Raw genomic sequence first — 23,369 nt, forward strand, 5'->3', positions numbered from 1 at the left:
GCCATGCCGTCAAAGCTAGCCGATCTAAAGTGTGGCAGAGCAGAGGAAATTGAACGAGAAGATCTGGTCACATTGGCAGATGGAAGGGGGGTGCCGCTGTCAGTTTCAGAATGTCTGAAAACCATGCCCCTCCGTGGCCAATGAGGGGCTATTAGGATTAAGGGAACCCACTCTCTTTTTAATTTTTTCTAGCACTCGCGAGAGCATAGGTATCGGCGGGAACAGGTATACTAGCCGGAAGTGCCATGGAACTGTCATGGCACCCATTAAATGTGCCTGAGAGTCTCGAGACTTTGAGCAGTATAGGGGAACCTTATAGTTTAGCCTGGATGCCATGAGATCGATCTCTGACATGCCCCAGCGTTCCACTAAGAGGGCAAAGACCTGCTTGTTGAGGGATCATTCGTTTGGTTGAACCCCCCTTTCTGCTGAGGAAGTCAGCCTCCCAGTTTTCCATGCCGGGAAACTGCATTGTAATCTGGATGTTAAAAGCGATGCCGACGGTGTCTTCAGAAGAAGATCGTCTAGATAGGGAACTATTGTGACGCCCTTCTGTCGCAGGAGCCCTGCCATGATCGCCATGATTTTGGTGAACACCCGGGGATTGTCGCTAGACCGAAGGGTAGGGCCCTGCACTTAAAGTAGGAGTAACCTACCGCAAAGTGGAGAAGACACTGGTGTCCTCTCGATATAGGAACCTGCAGGTAGGCATCTTTGATGTCCATGGAGGCCAGGAACTCTCCCTGCTTCATTCTGGTGATGACAGTCCGAAGGGACTGCATTCGAAACTTTTGAGTTTTTACCTGCTTGTTCAGAGACTGCAGATTTTAAAATTGGACGTAATGATCGTCCTGTTTAGGCGCCAGAGAGAGACTGGATTAAAACCCCTGACCTCTTTACTGCATTGGAACGGGAAAAATAACCCCGGCTGTCGGCATATTCTGGTTTGCCTCCTGACGTGCCTTGCGCCTGAGGTGACAAAGGGGGGTTGCTGTGGTAAAGAACCTTCGTGGCGGGAACTGGACTAGGTCTTTGACATAACCCCGGGATGTCCACCACTGGCCCTGGAAACGAAGAAGGTGTGTCTCCACCACAGATTCCCCTAGGGAAAGACTGTCATGCTGCAGGCTTATCACCCGGTCTCGAGGTTCCTTGCCTAACAGTGCCCCTACTTCTGCTATAAGCTTCCCTAGGGGCAGAGGACTGGCCTCTCGACGGGGTACTCCGGCTTAGGGCGAAAGGACCGAAAACGTCCTTGTCGCGGTCAACTGGAACCCATGGGAAGAGCGTTGCTCTTTCCTCCTGTGCCCACCTGAATGACCTTTTCTAGCTCTGACTCAAACAGTAACCCCATCAACTGGCAAGCCCTCTAGAGCTCGCTTTGAATCAGCGTCTACTGACCAAGAGCACAACCATAAGGTACGAAGGGCTGCTATAATGAGAGCCGAGAATCTATAATTAATGGAAACAGCATCCATGGCTGCCTGGCCCACAAAATCAGAAGTCTCCTGGATATGCTCGGCTAAGGAGAGAAGTTCCACACGTGGAACGTTATCCTGAATGTCTCTAACTAACTGTTAGTCCAGGCCACCACCATAGTGGGTCTAAACATACTGCCTGACGCAGCATAAGCAAAACGGAGCGCCTGATCACACTTTTTATCCGTGGGATCCCTCAGTAAGACCCGCTCCTGAGTGGGAATCGCCGAAGAGGAGGACAAACGCGCTACAGGACTCTAGGGGTGGCCTCCCATTTAATGAAGTCCTCTGCCGGGAGAGGGTAAACTGACTTGAATCCACCCGGCATCATAATCTGGTTATTTGGCCTCATCCAGACGTCGGTTACCATCTCCATCATCTGAGGTGATGGTGGGAAAGCAGCCACCTGCGCCTTGGGCTTTTTAAACAAGGAGAACCACGGAGGAGCCTTGGTCTCGGGATCTGCAAAACCTAAAGTATGTCTGATACCCAAAATGAGGTTATCAACATTATGGCCAGAGGCAGAATCTACAGAACTAAGTGTGTCCTGTAGATCTAATTCACCTTCCTCTTCTGTGGAATGCTCTGAATCATGATCGTGGCCCTGGGCTGCATCAGGAATATTCCATTTGGCCCTATGTGATACTGTAAGCAGGCATTCCTCTCCCTGAACTGAATCGGACTGAGATGATGTGCCTGCGGCAGCTAGAGAGTGTGTAGAAGTGTGAGAAAAGTCACGTACCTCTGTGGACCATAACATCACCCTGGTAAGCTCCGTTATGGCTATTGTTAGTGATTTAGCCCAGAGCGGTTCTTCCATAGCTGCTGCCCCCTGGGCTGGACCTCATTGCTCCTGGATTTCGGCTTCGAAAGCCGTACAAAGAGCTTCCTGGTTAGGCTGTCCAAGAGATAATTTGGCATTACATTTGGCACATGTATATTATAGTGCAAACATACCGGAGGATCCCTTATTTTTGGACGTCCCCTTCTCAGACATATTTAGAATGTATAACAGATTTAGTTAAACCAATTACAATATTTAAAAGAAATAGTCTTTGAGCTATAGTCTGCACACAGTACAACAAGATCTTACCAAGTCTCTATACTAGGTAAGTGTCTTGAGTATACAACAATCCCAAGGCACTGAAAACAGTAGTCCTGATTGTGAAAAACAACCTTAAAAGTATGTAATATGTCTCTATGGACTACAGTAATAAACAGAAAAAATGATAGATGACCGCCTCTGTAAACCACCGATCAGCGCATACCATAGAATGGCTGTCGGCGTGTATTGCAAGCACGTTTCTATTAGAGTGACATGGCAGCGTGTGGAGTTACTTGGTAAGGAGCGCGATCGTTCCCCATTGGTCATAGTGTAGGGGGGACTTGGCGGCACGTCCATCAAGTCGGGAGGAGAGGCTGCTACAGTTTCACTCCCGCCCGACTATCAAAACGTAACTGCGGCTGTTTGTATGGCCGTCCCTAATGAGCACAAAACCTAGTGCCTTTTAAATAAATACTGCCTCTGTGGCAGACTTGCATTATGTCCCCCTGTTGCTCTTTAATCTAGGGGAAGGACAGGCTGCCGCAATGGTGCGTTCCCGCCCCCGACTCTGACTGTCATCTGTTCAAGGAGAATGGCAAATGTTATGCTGTTAGCAGCCTGCTGTCGCTGTAGTACTTACGCGGCGCGCAGTAATTTCCTTACTGAGGAGATCTTGTGAGAGTAAGACTATGAGTCATAGTCTCACTCTCACGAGATCTTCTCAGTAAGGAGATTACAGCGCGCCGCGGAAGCACTACAGGGAGTGTGGGGAGGTCATGGGTGTGGCCCTTACAGTACCCTTAGCCCGGGGGCCTCCCTTCCCTTAATCTAGCCCTGGTAGAGTCCACTGCATTGTAGTTGGTTACAGGATCTTGGCTAGATTACAAATCACCCTATTGGCTGAACTAGAGAACTGCTTAGTGCAGCTGATTGGTGCTAGGAATGTATATCAGGCTCTTTACTAGTTATAGAGGGTGACTCTGTTAGAGAAAAACTTATCACAATGTAAAAGTATCATTAACAATTTGCACATATATAAATTGTTGGCTATTTCAAGAGATTCTCAGCTATATGTTGCTCTACCAAACTGGCTATATCATGGCATCTCTATTGCTTTCATGAAGTTATAGAGATCACAGAATTACTGACTACAGTACAGTGAAATTCTTTGTAAACTAAATAATTTAAATTTGACACCAACATGGCTGCTAAAAGACAATAGAAGGCTGGGGAAATCCCAAGAGCTGGTAGCCAAAGTACCTTGAGAAAAAACATTTGGAAGTCCTTTTTATTAATATCAATGAACTGTGTGGAGTTTTGTATGTTCTCCCTGTGTTTGCATGGGTTTCTTCCGGGTGCTCCGGTTTCCTCCCACACTCCAAAAACATACTAGTAGGTTAATTGGCTGCTATCAAAATTGACCCTAGTCTCTGTTAGGGAGGGGCAGGGACTGATGTGAATGAGTTCTCTGTACAGCGCTGCGGAATCAGTGGTGCTATATAAATAAATGATGATGATGATCCTGAATTCTATATTTTGTCAATCTATAAGGGTAATGTATACATACACATATACTTTTATGGAAGTCCGTTAGAAAGGCCTGTCCTAACTTATCTGGAATCTCTGTTGTTTTTAGGTTCTGTTAGAATACATTAGTAAGTGTCAGAAATATGATGTAATTCCTTTACTTTTAGTTTTGACACTTTTTTTTTTTTTTAATTTCCATGAAAAAAAAACTGCTGTGGAGAACACTTTTTATTTAAGTTTTAATTATTTGAAGTTGACACTACTGGCTAATATTAATTGAAATTCCAGAATTGTTTCATTATATAATTATTTTCTTTTTTTTGCTTAAGCAAATGTGTTTCTTTTGTGTGTATAGAGCTCATTTCATTGTGGTGATAGCACCCCCTTGTGTACATATGCCATTTTGTTGCCTGTTTCCCACATAGAGAATAGTGTACAGTATGTCTCCAGCATCATACAGCATTAGATAGGTGGCATAGCCTGACTATGGACTCCTTAAGCAGTAAAGGCTATAATGGAGACCACAGAAACATTTTATCAGTTGATATATTCGCATATAAAGCAGAGCAGTGGGACAACTTTTTGAAGTCTATGACCTCAAGCCTCTATGTGCAGAAATATTAACAACATTCACCAACCAAGCTTGTTGTTGTTGTGTTTTGGTTTTGTTTGTTTGTTTGTTTGTTGTAAATTGGTGATTTTCATATAGCTGTAAAGTTTGTCAGCAAACTGACCACGGGATACATTTGCATTACAATATGAAGAATATGGTCCTAAAATCATAGTTTATAGTATGTTTAGACTAAATATATAAAAATGTCACATAGATGAATTTAACAGGTATGTTGTTTTTTGTTTGGAAATCTGTATTATGGACGTTCTAGCAGATGTCCGTATTTGTAAAACATGGAATAAATTGCACACGGAAGAAAGTTAGTGAATAATGGATCAAAAACCTTTAAATGTACCTAAACACACTGGGGTCTGAGTCAAACCTTAAGTGTTCCTTTGAACCAGGGGCGGGCGGACAATTAAATTGTATATTGGGCTGCCTGGTGGAGCAGTGGTACTGCGATGCAGACAGCCTGTGTGGTCCGTGCATGTGCTGTCACATCACATACCACTCATTGTGGCCGCATCATTCGTTCATAGAATATTGTACTACAAGCTGTAGTGCAATATTCTGTGAGCGGTTGACGACCCCGCAGTGGATAGTATGCAATATGACAACCCATGCACGGACTGCATAGGCTGTCTGCATTGCAACTCTTGTAAGGTAGAGGCTAGATCAGAGTGTGGTATCACCAGGTTATGTGGCTGCTGCAGTCACATGATACACATTGCAGGAGCTGCTGGGAATCCTCCTGTTCCTGTGCAGCTTTAAGTTACTGGTGGAGAAAAAGGTAAGAAGGGGTAATGGGAGGGGGCATGTGTCAGTAATGCATGTGAGCAGAGGGATCATGTGTGTGCAAAGCATGTGGGCAGAGGGTTCATGTGTGTGTGTGTGTAAAGCATGTGGGCAGAGGGTGCATGTGTGTGTGTAAAGCATGTGGGCAGAGGGTGCATGTGTGTGTAAAGCACGTGGGCAGAGGTTGCATGTGTGTGTAAAGCACGTGGGCAGAGGGTGCATGTGTGTGTAAAGCACGTGGGCAGAGGGTGCATGTGTGTGTAAAGCACGTGGGCAGAGGGTGCATGTGTGTGTAAAGCACGTGGGCAGAGGGTGCATGTGTGTGTAAAGCACGTGGGTAGAGGGTGCATGTGTGTGTAAAGCACGTGGGCAGAGGGTGCATGTGTGTGTAAAGCACGTGGGCAGAGGGTGCATGTGTGTGTAAAGCACGTGGGCAGAGGGTGCATGTGTGTTTAAAGCACTTGGGCAGAGGGTGCATCTGTGTGTAAAGCTTGTGGGCAGAGGGTGCATCTGTGTGTAAAGCTTGTGGGCAGAGAGGGCATGTGTAAGTAAAGCATGTGGGCAGAGGGGCCATAGTGTGATAAGGGGGGACAGTAATGTGTTGGTAGGACAAACATATCTGCTATTTGTTGCTCTTATTGTTGTGATCTTTATTGCTATATAGTGAAATATATAGATAGATATAGATAGATATAGATGTGTATGTTACAAAAAAGGTGCTGTAGGGAGAAGATATAAAAAATAAAATCCAAAAGATTTATCATTTAAAATAATAAAGTATCACTGGGTTAAGCAACACTAAAATAGCCTCTTTTTTATATTGTGAAGTATATATTGTACCGAAAACCTTTTAAGGATGGGCCGCTACTTATGGGCCAGTGTTGTGTGCTTGCCCCTCCGTGCTAAAGTCTGACAGCCAGCTAGTGCTTGGAACCGTCATTACAGATATTTAAAGGGTCTATAATGGAGGCATATAAAAGTGTCTGCATGTTACTAACATATTTCAGAGAGCTTTAAATGTTAACACTCCAGTAGGACTGGCTATTAGATTGGTCCATTATAAGCTGTTTGGAATCATCAACAGAAACAGGGTTCTTAGATGGTTTCCTTCTTGACAAAACTGCACTACTAATATAGCACTTATATAAGGCACACAGATACAAGTCTGACTCAAACCGCCATTATACAATCTACATAAATATTACAATGTAGTGCATTTTGACATATATTGTACCGTATACATGATATTTTAAATTAATGCCACCATTTAATTTGACTTGCCCCTTGTAGATAGATATGCAGAAATAGGGTTTCAGTAATTAGAAACTATTTTACATTTTCTCTTTACATTTCAATATTATCAATAGTGAGACGTAACTATATTGCAGATTAAGCTATGTGATGGCTGCAAACATCAATAATATAGTGTTCTTTCCATAGCGGTGGATGGGTCAATAATGTGTGAGAGAAGAGACCTGGCTCAGAATGATTGAGTGTTGTCTGGTTTGTGTACAATCTCCAGGTTTATTATGGATCAGTTAAGGTTTGCACAGGATGTTAATGACAAAGGCTCTTTATTAGAAAATGTGGATCCCATTTGACACTAGCAATGACTGGCGTGCTTAGAAATACATGAAACATACCTGATTAAGCAGCATGTATCTTATTTCAGCAGATTCATATCACACATTTGTTATTAGATCTTGTCACAGCACTTCGTGTTCTCAGTGCTAGGAATATAATTTCCTGACCAATGTCAGACAACATCACAGCAGACCTGTATTATTGTCTTCATTTCCTAACAAAATATAACCCCGACATTAATACAAGAAGACTAGGTCATTTAAAGAGATCTAAATGATTTAGCTGTAAATTGTTAGAAATGTTTTTTCTAAAACGGTATGTAAAATAGCACAGCACAGTGCAGTTAGAGGCAGGGGGACCAATACAACTATAAGAAGCCAGGTGAAAAGAAGGCGGAAGGTGATAAAGATGGACTGCTTTGTAAAGAACAAAAAATAATTAACTGAAAGGCCTCACTCACAGAATGCTATACAAAAATACACTTTGATTGTTTAACTTTACATTTACCTCTGTTTGTATATACATTATTTCCCATTGTAGAATAGACCGATCCGCCTTTGTTGTTGTTTTTGTTGGAACTAGAATCATGTCAAACTTGTTATGTGGCTTGTGTTCTGTGAAAGATAAGTTTGTATAGGTAATCTGAGTATTGGGTTATATGCTGCATATCAATATAACATAAAAGGCATATAGATGCATCTTAATCTTTGCTACTAAATGTTCCCATTTTGCCTTGCTCTATATATGTATCACATCGTTAAGGTGGCTGTCTCATAATGGTTTAGCTGTCACCTGTAACCACTGGAACTGTCTGAGACAGTGGGAGCCTTTATGCAACACATGGCTTAGACACCTTCTTGTCTTTTCTCTCAGCACTCACCTTCACGAGTTGTTCAACACAGCAAGGAATTTGAAGATGCATTAGCAAGTCTCATCATTATGATGTCACCCATGGCCCCTCACTTGGCATCAGAGTTGTGGAATGGTAAATCTCTTGTTTAATTATTTTTTTTTTGCGGGTGGGGGAAGGGGGAGGGTTAAAGCCATTTAGGGTAATACATATATCAAATGTCTTATTTTTATATTTGTAGTCAGGGTTAAAAGGAATTTGGGGCCCCAGTACAGCAACTTTCTGGGCCTCCCTCAACACAATATATGAAGGGATGTGCAGTGCTGTCAAAGGGGCGTGGACACACAGTGATGGGGGCATGCCCAACATGGAATGTGGCTGCTCCTCTTTAGACATGATATGTATTAAAATGGTGTTGCTCTCCCCTACCTGTTATTACAGCTTTCACAAACTATTATTGGATTTTTGTATGGATCCTGAAATGTTGGGACCTGTCTGGAATATATATAGGTACATGAAATATGGGAAATAATGAGTGAACACAGTACACAGCACATATCACACAGTATATAATTATATAACAAGCAAAATATGTATGGTAAAAATAATCACACATATCTATATAACAAAACCCACAGATAGACCTATGGTAGTTCCCAGACGCCTGATAAGATGTAAAGGTAAAATAAGGTGCAAACCAAAAAATGATGTAATGTCAGAAATGAGATGTATTCAATCACATACAAATTGACTGCACTTAGAAAACTGATGTCTGATGCAAACAAACAGTACATAATCAGGGTTAGAGTTATAAAAACAATAATCACCGTTTGCATGAGGTACAGCTGCTTGAGTTGAAACGAAAGTCCAGTGTAGTGACAGCTCTAAAGTCCTGCAGAGGGATAATGTGCTCCCCCTTTTTGAGGCAGTGATGTATAAATGCACTTGCACGTGGGGAAAGTCACAATCCGATATATAGCAGGGATCCAATCCCCTATCACGGAGCATAATAGGTTACAAAGCCACAAACGATCCGTGGGTGAGGGTCACGTATGCAATATTCAGTTCCATATCAAAAACTGAGCACAAGATATTCGTAAGCATAAATGTTATAACGCTGCCAGAAATATTCCCGTAGTATATGGTCAGTCCAATAAATCACTCCAAGGATAGAGGCAACTCCGGTGAGGTTAAAAGAAGAGAAAAAGTCACTTACCCCGCTCCCGGGGAACTTGCTGTGAAAACGGCCTCCCTCCTTGCTCCTCGCGTCTGAGTTGTTCAGTATCCAGATGCCAGAGTGAAAGTGAAGTGGTCCGGAGTCCGCGCATGCAGTTGTTCCTGTCCGGTATTGTTTTCTCGTGTAGCCGGCTTCGCGGCTGATAAGAAAGAGTCTTTAATGCTAGTAATCAGAATGATACCTTTTATCAGTAGCACAGTACAGACCATTCAATTCTACCTGAATAAATGGTGTGACATATTAACATTACAAGCCTCTTATAGCTTAAAACCACAACATTATTAGTAGTTAAATGAGTCATTTAAGACTTTCAACTAATAATATCTCTCCACTTGGTGGGACCCCTCAACATCACTTCGGATACAGGCTTAAATCCAAGCAGACCTTGCCACATTTTATCTGGTGTAGACAAATTTACCACAACTTCCCCTTTTCCCATAATTGGGGACACATTTCTTTGGATATGTCTTCATATACCTTGAGTAGCCATTAAATAACTGAAATACAACTTAATTTGTCAATATATATAAACAGTAAGCTCTGTTAACTCTTATGCATCCTAATCAATTTATTCAACTTCCATATTTGTATGCATTGATTATCCATGTTGGCTACGGCTAAGATGTCTTAAATTCTGCAGAATCTATTTTGAACCATGAAATATCAGGGCATTTCTGTATTGCCATAAATAAGTGCTTCATAGCCATGGGGAACAGGAAGGGCAGCAGGGCTATCAGACGTTTGACCGCCTGAGAGGAAGCCTGTCTGATTGGACTAAATCAGAAGATAATTGGATTGAATAAGTAATTTTATGTCTCTATTGATGGCAGAAATCAGTCTAGAATTATTAAATAATGTTTGGTCTGTTCCTAGTTTAGAGATGCTTTAGGAGGGAAGAGCATGTTCCATTAAAATGTCATTAAACCGGTTAACCGTATGGGGGATGAAAGCTGATGCAAACTATTTTTTATATAAACCGGGGCTGGTGTCTTGCCTTTTTTTCAGATTATTAATAATTTTCATCACTTCTCAGAGGCAACATCTGACAAAGGACAAGTGACTTTAATGCAACCATGGGAATCTAAGGTTTAAGAAAAGGAAATTGGAGATCATTTAACACATTATTACTTCAGAAACACAGATTAGAGTAATACCCATAGAATTCTGACAAAATCTCTGGAGGAACTGACTTTAAGGGCCTGCTTCATTAAGGCACACAAAGCTAAAAAAAAAGATTAAATTTGCACCTTGTAAATTCATGTTTTATTGGAGGAAGACTTAAATTTAAAATGTGGGGACAGATTTATATTTGGGATAGAGCATCTCCTAGATCAACTTTAAATTTCAGTGTAAGAATAAAGTTATCAAGTATTTGTGTGCTACATGAAAAAGCAGCCAGTATTTTCCTTATGTGCAAAATAATAAACCAGTTTGCGCCCCTTGCTTTGGAACATGGGTCTGTCTAGGAGCAAATGTATTCCTTTTTTTTTGCTTGCTTTCATTAATGAATCAGGTCCTAAGTGTCCAGTGTGTATTTTAACTGTTTGAATAGTAGGGGATTTGGTGCATCTGTTTAACGTGACTCACCCTTTCACCCAGTGGTCTCCTCCTCATTGACACCTCCAAGCCTCCTATCGGATAACGAGGTAGGGTACTCCTTTCACCAGGTTGCACATTCAAGGTTCTACCAAATGTCCCATCACTCATGTTCCCATCCTTTGAAGTACATGCTATCCAGATTTTTCAACCCATTATCTCTGCATGTTGCTGTGACATATCGTCCTCCTGGAAAACCCCAACAATTTCTTCAACTTTTCTTTGCCTGGCTCCGTCATTCTGTTCTGAAATACCCACCATCATCTTGGATGATTTCAACGTCCCCAATGATTATCCACATAATCCTTAAACCTCCACTTTACTCTCTCTAATCTCCTCTCACAGCCTCTACTAGTGGATTGATTTTTCTACTCATCAGGATGGCCACTACAATGATCTTTTTTTCTTTAGAATATATTCAGTTCCTTATTTCTTTAACACTTATTTTGATTACTGCAATATGCAGTGTTCATGTATTCAGACCATCATTATATACCCTGAACTGCATTAAACTACATTGTGTTTTTAATACAACTTCACCTCATATTCCTGTGAATTCCTAACACATATGTTCACTTATTTCAAAATATCTGTCAACTGCACTCTTGCAGGGCAAGATCTGTGTCTCTCATCCACACTCATTACCTTCTCCCATTTCCAGTCACAGGACTTTTTTTGGGCTGTGCCTAGTCTGTGGAATTCCCTCCCTCGCACAAAACTTTTCTCTATTCTCTGAATCTTCAAGAGTTCCCTGAAAACTCACACCACAAGGCAAGCTTATCAAGCTTCCTAACCACCGTCCTAAAATCCCTAGGCTATTCTATATAACCACCCTCTACAGATTTCGTAGAAAAATTGCATGGGTTTCTCTTTCTCCAAACAACTCACTGACCCCCAAACCAACATAGCTTTGTGATTGGATCACATAGCCCTACTAAGCACTTTATCCTATTGCAATCTGGTTGGCCCAATATGCATTATGTGGCTACTGGTGTATCAAACTTTTATTTTCCTGTAGATCATAAGCTTGATAGCAGGGCCCTCTTACCTCTATCTGTCTGTTAATAACTAGTTTTGTTGTATTACTCGCAGGAATTTAATTTTTACCCCATTTGGGGTAATTTACCCCTGTTCCCTGACCACTGTTTTACACAATAGAAATTCCTTTTTCTTAAAGTGCTAATTTTAACAATGCATCTCCTATGACTGCTTTATGGACAGTCCAGATAACACAGGACTATAAATCTCCTGTTTACATTATTAAGAAAGAAATTCTCTAGAACATTATGAATAGAGAAGATCATCGTAGGTAATTGATTTGTTGAGAATCCAGGTTTATTCTTTGGATACCCTTTCAGATAAATGGTTGATTTCCACAGGATCATTGTCTGATTAGACAATGGGATGAATTTTAGAGAAAGCAAGTTTATGTAAATAGTGTGTTTTGAACAATAATATAATCTATGCTAGAGTAACTTTTAGTGTAGATATGAATAAAATGTATAATCTTATCCAAGGGAAATTATACGTATAAGTATCTCTCATATATAGTTTCATGAGGACATTTTACTGCCCTTGGGGCCATATGTCCTTACAGGATGCATGGCCATGTTGAAGTCCCTTAATATCAAATTAACTTGACCAGCTATAACCTTGAACTAAGGGGCATGAAAGTTTGTAATTCGCAGTTTAGTGTTATTCAATAGTCATGAAAGACATACTACTACATATACTACTATACTATTGTCAGGGTCACTTTTCAAACATGAAATAGTAAATTGTTTCTCAAGATGATATTACTCATCTCTGCTTTGTATTATGATTAGTGAAAAAGGTTTTAGAATATTTTTTTATCTCGAGTCTCTAAGTTAGTGGACCAGGTGCTGTAAGAAATCTCTCTCCATGTTCTCTTGTATGTATGAGGCCAGCCTTTCTACATCCTCAAAAACCTCCAGGAATAAGGCTCTTAGTCAGTGGCGGTTGCTAAAGCAATTTCTGGCTTCTCCATGTGTCCAGCTTTGAATCTCAGCTTACTGTATCCTTGCCTTCGTCCTGCTTTCCATTGTTTCATCAGTCTGTCTTTTATGTATCCTGTTTTCCTTTGTTAAGCCTGTGTCTGTATTTGTTCTGTTATAGTTTCTACTTTACTTTACTTTGCTGTTCTGGTTCCTTTCATCCTTAGCTTGTCCTGCTATAGTGCAGAAAGAAGTTCAATAAAAACAGTGTATGCAGTAGCACTGCCATGCTATGTCCATGAGTCGTAATGCTCTCCACATAATCTTCCTACCCATCCTGTCCATTTAAGTTAGTTTCTGCCTTTTGACTTATTTCCTCCCTCATTTATTTATTTATTTATTTAACCCCCTGCTGACCATTACACATTACTAGTCAATATTTTCTGGAGGAACTAAATCCCTGGACTTGTGACCCTGATTGTTCCATGACTAAGCAAAAGCTGCATAACACTGCAGTGCATTGTAACGAACTGTACCACACTTCACATTCACACTGGGGTTGTTTAGCTCTACCAAAAGGAGTTATTTTTAATAAGGACCATCTTTATTTCTTCATACATTCCATACAAAGAGAACATGGTGGGAACCATCTAATGGTGAGCAAATGGCTGTACTTCTAAGCCTTCAGTGAGGCGCCACATATGGGGAAAACCAGCTGTAACTTAAACTTTTCCAGTCAACATACAGATTTTGAATCCAAGTTTAAAGCAAACCTTGAAATATTGAGGTGCCGTTACACCTGGATTCTGCTGGAAGATAATGAGCTGAGTCTAAGTGTAGAATTTAATTTGCCATCCTGGGTGCAGTGTCATGGAATCCCTCAACCTTAGATCCTTGCTATAGTGTGACATCCTACTCCTGCTGAGCAATTTCCAATTTGCCAAGTAAAGTGGGGCCATCATTGTGGTGTGTGGTGTGTGCCTTTCATTTTTCATTACAATAAGAACAGAAATCCCCAGCGATATTTCAAACCTGCTACTTTTATGCCACCATGTTGTTGTGCTTTTGTAACAAAAATATCAACTTTAATGTTATCAACTGTAATTGCTTCTAGTTTTACTGGCGGCCTACAAAATATGTTCCTCAGTAGAGTTATAATGTAAACGTTACAACACATGGCTGTTTATTTAGGCCAATTTTAGGACTTAGCCCTTATAAAGCAAGTCCACATGCAACTCAGGGGTAAATGTATCAATCTGCGGGTTCTTCAACACCCGCGTGTTCAGCCTCTTCCGCGATTAAATTTCAAGCGGTGCTGCATTGTAAAGGGTTAACTTCCCTTTACAATGCAGCGCCGCTTGAAATATAATCGCGGAAGAGGCTGAACACGCGGGTGTTGAAGAACCCGCAGATTGATACATTTACCCCTCAGAGTTATACACTGAAGAATTTTCTGACTGACTTGTTATCTACGACTATTTTACTAATGACTGAAGGTCCAGTCGCTCGGGCAATTCATGTGTACACACTAGACACATTTTAAACCATTAACAAAAGACCGACCGTCCGGACAGCGACTTTTCACAGCCATAATGTAATGTTAAAATATCTGGATTTCGTACACACTGATACGACATATGTGGTCCCTGTAGCGATATCTCCAAGAAATTGAAATAATGGACCGAACATGCTCATTAAGAACCACCCAAAAACTCTTAAAAGGAGATGAAAACACGTCTTCTTCATTCGTTCTGTAACACGTATGTTAATATAACATATTATATATTTATATATACATTATATGATCATAAGGTGATTAGAACGAGATTATTAAACAATACTACCAACCAAATGAACAGACAATCGGCACTTTGGGGCGACTTTGAACCATCGTGCAATTATACACACTAGGACAACATCCGAACAAACTGTCTTATGTCAGCTGTTTTGCATGATGTTAGGACGAAAAAGCTCCATTGTGCACCTGGCTTTAGGCTTCTCTGGCATTGAATGTGTAAATAGCTTCAGAAGGAATTGTAGAATGTGCTAATTTCTCTGTCATATTTCATATTCTCATATTATTTAATAAAGACCTGTTTTTCAAGGTCCTGTAGTGCTAATTTATTATCGGTATCTTGAAGCTCATATAGCTCACATTTCATGTATTATACTTCTGTTCCAATGAGTTATTACAGTCTCATATCTATTCGTTCCTATTTTCTAGGTATAGGACAGGTGGAGCATAAGCTGTGCACACTATATAACTGGAGCACAGATGTCCTGCTGCAGGCCTGGCCCACAGTCGACCCTGAATATCTTTCTCAACCCGACACAGTGGAGGTGTCTGTAATGGTAAGAATTCAACTCCCCACTGCCTGACTGACCTAAAACATTCCTGCAATGTGGACAAAATACTTCGTAAAGAGATGTAAATTGCACACGAGGGACATATACATTTCATAACTTTTACTGTGATCTGTTTTGCAGATTAATAACAAACTCTGTGGCACAGTCAGCCTTCCCTTTACTGTATCCCAGGACTCTGAGAAGGTGCAAGATCTTGTTCTGCAGAGTGATCTGGGCACAATGTTTCTGCAGGGACGCATTATCAACAGGGTGATCCTTTCTCCAAGAACAGCTCTCATCAACTTTCTTGTACAGGAGTAATGTTTCACAAATTGAAAGACAATAAAGATTTTGTGTTTATAACATTCTCAACGGTCCCAACTCTTCATATTTCGAAGAATTGTATGTGAATGTAATTATTGCATAAACTTCTGTGTTAAATACTTTTCAATGCATCTATGGCGTGTGTGTATGTGTATTTTTATATATATATATATATATATATATATATATATATATATATATATATATATATATATATATATATATAATTCTAAAATACACACACACATATGCTAGTAATTTCTACTTCAAAAACTTGTTTGGACAAGTGATATGATAGGGAATCATTGACGTGTTTAAGCTGCTGACCATACAAACCTCATATCTACCACAGCCATTGTGAGATTTCTGAATTTGTGTGCCAAGATTTTATGGATGAATTGTAGGCTTACCGTACATTGATTTTATGATAACTAATGGAGACAAAATCTAAAATGATAAATGACAACTTCACTTCTTTCTATTTTTTTTTTTTTTTTATTAATTCCAAAATTACAGTTGCTATCAGACAGATGCACACTGAGGTCTGGAATTATACTCGCCATGTTTGGATTCTGTTTTGTTTCTCTCAAAATCGAGCACATCAGTAATTCCTGCAAATGTAAAAATGTTCAAAGGACATAAGAGGTGCTCACTTATTGTTCTACAATTCTAGGTGCCATAATTTTGTCGCTTTGTTTATATGTATCATGTGAATAACCAACTAAGGTGTAAAAAAAAGTTTTTTGGTTTTTTTTTTTACAGTAATTACATTTCAAAGCTGTTTTTTATGTATACTGCTACCTATTTTTACTGCTCCTTTTCTGCTAGCACCTGCATTTAGTTACAGGTATTTTTTTATTTTTTTTTTATTTTTTTTTTATTTTATCAAAACCAGAATTCCATGTTTTCCTCTTTATAAAACTATAAATGTCATAAAAACAAATTTTGGTCCATGTTCCAAACAAAAGTCATATAGATTAATGCAAATCGGAATTTAGATAGAATGCTGCAGCTGCTGACCTGATCTCCTTCCTTGGTGACATCTCCGATTAGTCTGTGTGAATGAATCAGGCGATTAGGTCGGAGTTGACAAAGAAGAGCATTAATGTAAACTGGTACACAGATAACATCAAAAATACACTGTAACCCTTAATAACAAAGGACACCTATATTTCATTTTGTCAACAATACTAGAGAATTGCACAATGTGATTGGCTGCTACAGTATGGAACAATTTCCATAAAGGATTCATATAATTTAGTCCAATAATTTACATTTATATACACTATGCTTTAGTTATATTCAGACATTGATAACGGAAGAAGAAGATTTCTAAATGTTTAAAGAAAATCTCCACCCACAATTTTTATTCATGCAATAAAATTCCCTTCCCACAGGTCTAATTTACCAGAGCTCCCTTGGTACAGGGAAAATCCCAGCCGATCATTAATGGTTTAGCGCTCACAGTTTGTAGTTGAAAGTAACATTTGTGTCTATTTATAATTGGGGACAGTAATTAAACATTACTGGATAAAAAAACCTAACAAAGATATATATATATATATATATATATATATATATATATATATATATATATATATATATATATATATATATAAGGTATAAAGAGCTAAAGAGTATACTGTGACTAAATAGATGTATTTTAATAATAATAATAATAATAATAATGATGATGATAAAATCTTGCAGATATCTATTGTTGAAGGTGATTGGCCAATTAACTGTGTAGACAACCAGAACCTCCAGCCGCTCATATTCAAGTGCTAATTAGCTGTATTTTTGTAAATTTTGGGTAGGCTTTAAACAAATTGTCTCTTATTGGGAACAAAATAAAGCATCTTAATAAATAATAAGAAAAAATAAAATGAAAAGTGTCCAACAACCCTTTAGTTATGTGTACACTTTTGAGAATTATTTTTTTTTTACTTTTAAAACAATGGATTTTTTTGTTTGGTTGAGGTTTTTTTTTAAATAAACTAGTGTTTGTAGGAGACACATTTTCCTCTATGCACAACAGACTTTTCTTCAAAAAGCAGAGATCATTCAAATTGTTAACTTTGCATATTTAAAATTTACATGGAGTTGCTTGTTATGAAAACAGGAGCATAAGTGGTGGATGCTTACACATAAATTTGCAAATGTATACAGCATGGCTCATCAAATGCTATATGTATAATTATATGTATCTTATCATTTACACCTTGTGGGAGGATCTTGTGAGTGGATTAAATAATTAGCAGTAAATATTTTACCAACGATAAAGAGATTATGGTTAATGTATTGGTGATGGATAGGGGGTATTTGAGCCAAATTAGTTAAGGGTTTTAGGATTCATTAGATATGAATTTGTGTTAGTGAATTTAGGCAGGGACTGATTCGAGTGGGTTCTCTACAGCAGTGCGGAATTAGTGGTGCTATATAAATAGCTGCTGATTATATGGATTGGAGACAAATGGGTTAATTAGGAATCAATTAACATTTAAGTGATCGGGGTTGTAGCAGGGATGCGAGAGTAAACTTGGAATTTGGGAGGGGGCAGTTTATAAAATTATTAACAGTTATTCTGGAGGTGTGCTACAGATATTAAACTTAAACTACATCTTCACAGACCTTTTTGGGTGTAAGAGGTGAAGTGTAAGAAGTCACGGTGAGGAAGAGCAAGAAACTGGGATGGCGAGTTGGCAGCTGGTTCCCTTTTAGGAATACAAATTAAATTAGGTAAAATGCTCTACCTGAATATATATATACCCCTTGGAGGAACAGGTGCTACTAAACAAATAGCTGTGTGTGTGTGTGTGTGTGTGTGTGTCAAAGGGAAATGCTAACCCCCCCCCCTCAAAATTGTGATAATAAACAAATTTGATCAGCGCTAATTAGTAATAAAATAGAAAGTAAGTTTTCATGCAGAGTCCTCTCTATCCTTTGTTACCTCTCTGTTAGTCCTGTCTAAAAGAACTAACATCTATAAAGCATTCTCTCTAACTCCACTGCTCCTTAGCACTCCAATCTTATCTCCACTCTTACTCCGTCTCACCCTCTATGGTCAGCCAATGACTGCTGCCTCACCACCCATCTGGTCACCACATCTCTCACGCATTCAAGATTTCTCCCGTGCTGCCCCCCTTCTCTGGAACAATCTCCCTTATTATATCAGCCTATCCCTTAACCTGCATCTGTTCAAACGTTACCTTAACACCCATCTGTTCAGGGAAGCCTACCCTTCCTCTGTTTAACCTGCCTTCCTCTTCACAAACTTCTTCACTAACCATACTATACCTCACCCTCCCTTTTACTCTGCTGCTACTCTTGCTCATCCCTACCCTCAGAGCTCTAGATCCTTCACCCTATCTCCCCACTCTGTGTCTCCTGTCAGTCTTCCCCTCCCCTCTAGAGTGTAAGCTCCCTTGAGCATGGCCCTCTTATCCTTATGTCATCGTCCTCTTTTGTACCTTTACCTTCGGTTTCCCAGACTGTTTTCTACACCTCCACACTTCACTCCAGCTGTTGTCTACTCTCTTTGCCCTGCCTTTGGTACTCCATCAATGCCCTGATCCCGTTAGAGGTGCTCACACTGCTAGGCACAGGTTCATCCTCCTTTAGGTCACGCCACACCTCACTCCGTCACTTTCCCTTTTTCTGTTTTTTCTGGAATTCACCTTTACCTCTTTGCCCTCTCTCTCTCCACTAGACATATAGAAGTCAATTATTACACATTGAATATTATGTACATTTCCATAATTCTATGTAAAACTTTACATTGTGCGCCGATTGTCCTCATTACGAGGTGAGAGCTTGGTCCCACATCCTCTACTCTCATTAGATGCCGGTGCCAGACACTAAATTATGTCACAACCAATCACCATAATCTTGTTAAGCATATGTGCTATATGGATGAGGTGACATCTGAAGTGTCTAAGTAACACTGGTTTGTAAATGTCCCCTGTTGGGAATGGTTTTCCCCAACCCATAGTGGCCTTATAACTGGCACGGCAGTATGTAGCAACATTTCAAGGGATATGAGGATGATTGCAGACTATAATCATGGGGTCACCCTGACAGCCAGCCAGATCGAGAATGATCGCAATGATTCCAAACCGGCACTTCTGCTGTTTGTAAAACTATCACGTCTCATTTACTTACATTTCCATACCGCCACTAGAGTGTGTGTGTATGTGTATGTGTATGTGTATGTGTATATATATATATATATATATATAATTTTTTTTTATTTTTTTTTTCTCTTTCCTACCATTGGGAGACACTGTGAGACATTGGGGAATAGTAGGTGGGACTTGGAGTTTAGGCACTTCTACATGTTTGATCCCCACACTCCTCCCCTACTATGGTCCACTGTGTGTATATATATATATATATATATATATATATATATATATATATATTTATTTAATTATTTCTTATTTATCACGCATAATATTATGATATTAATAGTAGTGGAACGAACAAATAAACCTTCAGTGTTATGCTTCATAGTTGTACCCCCAGCTGATGTTATGCCACATAGTTACCTGGAGCCACAGCTAAGCTTCCACAATGGAACCTTGAAGCTGCTTCACTAAAAAAAGCTGATGATGACATATGCGCTGCAGCTCCATTTAATTTACTATTACAGTTATGTTCTTAATTCATTAAATAGTGTTAAATAAAACAACTCTCTAATTAATTAATTAATCCAGATAGTTCAGGTAACTAATATTAAATTAAGTGGAAAACTTAGGCAATGTGGATTTTGTACTGGATGGAAACTATCATAGGGAGGGTCAAACCTTTTAGGATTCAGGGCAAATAGTTTCACTTTAGTTTTATCAGTCCACAGACTTTCTACCACATCTCTCCGATATATTATAGATGGAGTGTTGTAAACTAAACAAATGATTTTCAGCCAGGGCTTTCCTCCCTCCCATAAAGACCTTTTTTTGTAACTCATTCAATGTTGCAGATGACTTTGCAGCAACTTCTCTAAGTAGTATGCGTTTTGTCCAGCAACTAAGCTTAAGGGGGTGGCTTGATCTAGGCAGTGTGACTTTAGTTTCACAATTCTTCCATTTGCGTTTGTAATAGATATGTACCCTTCCCTAGGTTTGAGCCACTTTATAATCCTATCTTTAACTTGCCTGGAATGCCCTTTTCATTTTTCTTTTTTTCTTTTTTTCTTTTTTTCTTTTTTTCTTTTTTTCTTTTTAAAAAAGCCTCTACCATGATGTAGGTCTTCACAGAGAGAGAGGGGTATTTATGTATACAAAATATTTGGCAACCAGCAATCCATTAATTTGTTACACAGCTGGAATCAATGAACAAATTGTCGGTGACAGATACACTAATATGCTTAGCTGTATTAGGAGGTGGTATGTGTAGGCGGTACAAACAAGGAAAAAGTGACAAAACCTAGCAATTCAAAAACGGCCCTATGAACCTTTGGCTCTAATGCAACACTACAATAAAACTCAACATACAGGTCGTTAAGGCACTCCACAGTAACAAAAATATAAATTAACACATTCTGTGACTTTTGAGATACTGTATTGCACCTGTGCAAACTTGAGCTTGTGATTACAATATGTTTGATTATTTTCTTTTTTTTAATGTAATAATTTGGGGTTTTTATGTTTAGAAATGTTGTGGAAAGGTTTTGGGATATTTATTTTTATTTGATGGATCACTCAATAATTGGTGGTTCAGTGACAAAAATCCTACTTCAATCTATTTCAAATTGTGAAAAATGTGTTGGTATGGAATAGTTTTTGAAGGCATTGTATGTTTCAGCAACAGTCTGAATGATAGAGCCTTATACTCGGCCAATTGGTCTGAAAAACAAACCAGTATGGTAAGTATTGCAAAAGTTGAAGTTATTCATTTGTCTGTTAGAGTAACAAGACAATATAAATGAGCTTGTCACTCTTATAGCTCCAAAACGTATGTCATATTACACACAATAATGAAGTGTCTCACATAAATGTGCTTTAACACCCTTTCTTGTGTTGGTTTGTGACAGATGCACAAATGAGAGTCAATGTTAGATTAACAACCTTCTGTATGTTTGCCACAACTGTGATTACTGTTGCTGAAGTAAGGGTAATCAAGGTGTCTGCAAACAACTTGATTTACTGAAGCAATAAGTCAATTGTCAGCTTAATAGCACACCTTTTCCTACATGTGACATGGGGGTATATCTGGCTCTCCTCTTTTCTCATATGAGTGATATTGAACACATTGCAAATTGAAGCAGTAAGTGCTACAAAGGTGTCTGCACATGAAAAAGAGATATCAAGTATTTGGAGAGGGTTAGAAGTGTTCATGCTAGAGGAGTAAGAGTAATTAAAAGTGTATATTTTCATATTTTTCCTGGGAAAGGGCAAAGGTAAGGGCAAATGAAATGTTAACCAAATGTACAATACATACATTGATTCTGTAAATAGCAAATACCATATGTAAACAGATTTGCATATATCAGCCCAGCGTTTTACAAGGTCAAGACCACGAATATAACATTTTCAGTGGTAAAGGCTGCTTTGCCCATCCAATATTTATCTTAAGGATATGCTCATGTCAACTAACCAAGCAAGGGCATGTATGTCACAGATGGTTAATATCTCTCTGCCTGCCCACAAACCATCAATGTAATCTTATGAGTGAGCATGTACATCTTGTCTATCCATATGCTCTTCTATAATGGTACAAAGAAGCAATGCTTGTACTATACATATAATTATATAGGTATTGTGTATTTACATGTTTATTTTGAGTTGCAGATGTTCAGATCCATGCAACTCAAAATAAACACTTAAATGTATCCTCAGGCAGATTATCATTATTATCATAGGTTTCAAAGGTGCCACAGTGTTCTGCAACCCTGTACAGTATGGAAAACAGGATATACATGACACAGGGACATACAAGGTAGACAAAATAAATGCAGACATGAAAACAAAGGGATTGGAAGGCCCTGCTCATTAGAGTTCTTACATTCCTAGTGGAAGAGGGCACAGTTGAAACAAGAGGAGTGAGCGTGGTTCAGAGTGGACTATGGGACAGCTGTGAGGGTGAATTAGTGTGAGTAGTATCATCAGGGATAAGGTAAGCGCTAAAAAAAAAAAGATGTGTTTTCAGAAAGCGTGCAAAGCTTTAAAGGGAATTCCTTGAGTTGGTAGCAGTACAGGAGAAGTCTTGAAGGGGGGAGTGAAAGGTGGCTACCAGAAACGAGACAAGGTGCGGGTCAGAGATAGATCTATGAGGGTGACAGGGAGAGTATTTTGATATGAGGTTTGAAATATATGAAGGGGTGGTGTGTTAAGGGCTTTGCAGGTAAGGGTGAATAATATGATTTGGATTCTTGACACAGGGAGCCAATGTTGGAATTTGCAAAGTGGTGAGAGAGGAATATCAGTCTTGCAGCAGCATTTAGGATGCATTGAAGTGGGAAATGCCAGATAAGAGGATGCAGTAGTCAAGACGAAAGATGAGAGAATGGATAAGAATTTTGGCAAAATGGGTAAGGAAAGAACGTATTCTGGTAATGTTTCTAAGATGGAGTTGACAGGACTGGGAGTTTGGATGTGAGGAATAAAGCAGAGTGCGCAGTCAAGTGCAACACCAAGGCAGTAGGTTTGGGAGACTGAGGAAATTGGGGTGTTCTTGATGGTGAGGGACAATTAAGGGGAGGTGGTAAGTTCTGTTTTGGACATGTTGAGCTCTAGATAGCATTGGAACATCCATGTGGAGATAGCAGAAAGACAGTTTGTTACATGAGACAGAAGGGGAGAGGTCAGGGTAAGAGATATAGATTTGAGTTTTGTCAGCATAAAGGTGGCACTGCAGGTCGAATGAGTGAATTAGTTCCCCAAGAGAAGAGGTGTACAATGAGAAAAGTAAAAGGCTAAGAACAGAGCTTTATGGAATCCCAACTGATAATGAGAGTTGAGCAGAGGGGGGGATGTGTCAGATGTTGAAACACTAATAGAGAAGTTTGATAGGTAGGAAGTG

The 23,369-nt window shown here is 39.4% G+C and overlaps 1 protein-coding gene across 5 annotated transcripts in view; it reads left to right on the plus strand.

The window, feature by feature from the left end:
• The window catches only part of LARS2 (leucyl-tRNA synthetase 2, mitochondrial), a 141,247-nt gene extending 125,849 nt beyond the window's left edge, over positions 1-15,398 (plus strand). For 2 of the 5 annotated variants that reach the window (XM_075212501.1, XM_075212502.1), the window contains 3 exons: positions 7,916-8,027; positions 14,905-15,032; positions 15,168-15,398. In XM_075212501.1, coding sequence (XP_075068602.1) covers positions 7,916-8,027; positions 14,905-15,032; positions 15,168-15,347 — 420 coding nt within the window. In that variant the 3' untranslated portion in view covers positions 15,348-15,398. Of the gene's footprint in view, positions 1-7,915; positions 8,028-14,904; positions 15,033-15,167 lie in introns of those variants that run through there. The other 3 variants (XR_012692787.1, XM_075212504.1, XR_012692786.1) reach the window with 2 other exon arrangements.
• Positions 15,399-23,369: the final 7,971 nt, after the last annotated feature.

This window comes from Mixophyes fleayi, chromosome 5 (assembly GCF_038048845.1).
Source record: "Mixophyes fleayi isolate aMixFle1 chromosome 5, aMixFle1.hap1, whole genome shotgun sequence".
NCBI classification, from domain to species: Eukaryota; Metazoa; Chordata; class Amphibia; order Anura; family Limnodynastidae; genus Mixophyes; species Mixophyes fleayi.